The sequence below is a fragment of the Brienomyrus brachyistius genome, chromosome 3, assembly GCF_023856365.1.
Source record: "Brienomyrus brachyistius isolate T26 chromosome 3, BBRACH_0.4, whole genome shotgun sequence".
Classification (NCBI taxonomy): Eukaryota; Metazoa; Chordata; class Actinopteri; order Osteoglossiformes; family Mormyridae; genus Brienomyrus; species Brienomyrus brachyistius.
In genome coordinates, this window is record NC_064535.1 from 9662310 (window position 1) to 9665549 (window position 3240).

General features: G+C 37.3%; 1 protein-coding gene across 1 annotated transcript; it reads right to left on the minus strand.

Moving 5' to 3' along the window:
- Window positions 1-727: 727 nt before the first annotated feature.
- Window positions 728-2985, minus strand: LOC125739366 (homeobox protein HMX2-like). Its single transcript, XM_049009407.1, has 2 exons — window positions 2492-2985; window positions 728-1735 (listed from the first exon to the last, which is right to left on the minus strand). Exons 1-2 carry the CDS (start codon window positions 2754-2756, stop codon window positions 1197-1199), a joined length of 804 nt encoding a protein of 267 aa, XP_048865364.1. The 5' UTR covers window positions 2757-2985; the 3' UTR covers window positions 728-1196.
- Window positions 2986-3240: the final 255 nt, after the last annotated feature.

Sequence of the window (3240 nt, forward strand, 5' to 3'; positions counted from 1 at the left end):
TTTTAAAATACTTAAAATAAAACTTGGACCTTGCATTCCACGCAAACTTAATTTTAGCTATGACATTAATTGCATAATATAGAAAATCTTGTCATCTTGTCAGTTGTGTTTATTTCAAAGTTCTATTTTATGATATAGTGTCATTTAATTTGTCTACTTATTTCCGGGCTATCGCTAGTGTTTGTTTTAAAGCAACGATTGCTGATATAAACGAACATTAATAATGCCAAGTATCTTATTTAGTATGTGCTGTTCTGTGTTGTGAGTGGAATACTCTGGACCATAGCCCCAAGTGATCTAACTACACGGACGGACGGACGGACAGATAGATAGATAGATAGATAGATAGATAGATAGATAGATAGATAGATAGATAGATAGATAGATAGACTGATTTGTGTGTTACGCAAAACCTATCTATCTAACAGATATCCTCACCTGGCCCTAAGTATTTTATTGTTATTTGAACAGACATGTTATAATGATGTTTGTTATTTAAAGTGTGATTTTAAAAATCAGGTGATTCTATGTTTATTCATTCAATACTTTTGGCACATAAGGGAAAGTTCTGTCTCAAGTGTAGGCCTACCTGTGGTAAATAGATGGTAATTTCTGCGGATAATTTCAAAAATAAATGAAAGATATTTCAAAGGTACGTAGGCCCGTTCCTCAGTGATCATTGTTAATGTGTCAAAGAAGTGTTACACCACAAGAAAAGGGGCATGGCTGGAATGAAAGGATTTTATTGAGTTAAAGATGGGGAGTTTGTAAGGTGTAACTGTGGCAAATGTAGAGACCGTAGCTATTTTTATAAGCATAGTTATTCTGTCTTCACATAGATTACGAAGAGCGGTCTCAGAAATGATGTTCTGTCTTTTTAGGATGCCTGAATTTTGTTGCTGGTTTTAGCAAATATTAAATTAGGCCTATTACTTTGACAAGTTAAATTAGTAATTCCTTATCGGCCTATAACACGTAAAATTCGGCAAAAGTAAGGACTAACACCAAATTAAAGAGTACAAAATAATATATACACATTGTGTATTTAATATATATATGTATATATTCAGAGATATATATATATAATACTTCCCATATGTTGTAACGTAATATAAATTTACATAGATTAAGCCAAACTTAAACTTATGTATGTTCCTTTTAAACCTTTGTACATTTATGCTGACATCATCATGAAGTCAATATTCAATCTTGTTATAAAGATTGTATAGTGGTAGCGCCGGTAAATTGCTGCCAGGATAATACAGAGGCGTTGGAAAGGCGATAGATCTCGGGACTGGCACCCGCAGCAATGAATTGTCTCTAAACACAAGGGGCATCCCAACTAAAGTCTGTGCTGAAGCGTGTGCTATGTTCGCCGCTTCCAGTTCGGCCGAGAGCTGCCTTTTCCATTTGTTTCTTCTGTTTTGAAACCATGTTTTCACCTGAGTTTCAGTCAGTTGGAGACTCGAAGCCAAACAGGCTCGTTCGGAGCTGCTCAGATATCGTTTCATGTCAAATGTCGACTCGAGCTGGTACACTTGGCTCCGTGAGAATACTGTGCGCGTTTTCTTCTTTGCAGAATTACTCTGTTTCTCTGCTCCATCTCTTTGCCTCTCCTCGGACATTGGTGACATTTGGCTACACGCTCTTTCTTGCTCCTCTTCCTCTTTGTAATCCTGAGGAGGCTGCAGACGCTCTTTCCCACCTTCCGCGAGACTAATTCCTTTTCTGGCATCTAAAATAAAAACAAGTAATCCGCGAATTATTAATGACTGAGGTATGATAGGTAAGTTTTGTAGAGCCAATAGTGAAATATTGAGACGACACACAATATAACACTGACCTACAATGTTTAGTAATGCAATTTAATAATAGGCCATTGTTTTTGTTATCATCATGTTGAAGTAGTTACATGCATTTATGTGCAATAATATAGTACATTGTACGTTCTGTTCTATCTATTGTAATATAATAAGGGCAGCGTGTAACAAAATATAAATGTTATGTAGGCTAAGTAAATTGTAAAATGTGCTTGTTTTCAGATGTCTGAACACTGATTTATTTATCCGCTGGCCTCAGTAAATGCAATATTAAATTCTAACGCTTTATTGGATACTTTGTACAAGAGGTAATTAAATTTTAGCTTTGAGTGTGTGATAGACTGTTGAAAGGTTAAAAGTACCCAGCGGAAAAAAACAATGTATAATAGGACTAACAGGAGCATGATACTAATTATAATAAGGTTACGGTGTGCGGTCAATTGAGAAAATGTAACACATTTATTCTAAAAGCCTGTTTAATCAATTAACGGACTCAACTGAATTTGCAATAAGAGGAAATTAATTTAATTGACGTTTCACGTGTTCTCAGACGAGTCAAATAAAATACAGAGCACTTTAAATGTAACAGAGATTTTTCAAAAAGGCTCCTGGAAATACTAATTAAACAACAGCAATATATAATTATTTCGTCAATATTAACATATACTTACTTAGACAAGAAAAGTTAAGTGGTTTGTGCTGGTTGCATGAGCTACTGTTGCCGGACCCAGAGCAAAAACACTCCGCAGAATCTTCGCCGCTGCATTCCCCCTCCGACGACACGGACAGCGCGCGCTTCCTCTGCAGCCCTCCATGGAAGTTCTCCTTCGCACCTGATCGCGCACCGTCCGATCTGGTGCCTAGGATTGACTGAATAGTAAAGCTGGAGATTGGGGCCGGCGAGCATTTGCTACCGTTGTCTTCTGTCGTGTTCATTCTGGATTCATAACACCTAAGCCGAAGAAAGTTTTATTTGCATATGCTTCTCCCTGCTTGAAGTTAATTTAGAAGTATAGAAAATGACCAGACCATAGGTACTAAAATGTTCTGGAGAAACGCCAGGCGGGAAAAATGTTTTGGAATGCCCCTTTCATAACGTTTCATTAAAGTTTGTAGTTGTTTTTCTCGGAGCCCACGGTGCACGAATGTATTTCTGCCTGCTTCCACGCTCTCTCGACTAAAGCCAGTATTGTGGCGTCGCTTCATTTGCATGTAGGTAAGATCCCCCTGAGCCAATCACAGTCGTAACGTGAACCCCGGAAATTTCAAACTTGAAAAGACAGTGGATAGAAAGCCACTGGTAGAAAAATATTCAAGAATAGGTTTAGACAAGTGTATGGGGTTAATTTGAACGGGCAAAATAATAGTCTACTTATAACAATATGCAGGTCCATGATGCAACTGTCGTGTTTGGAATATT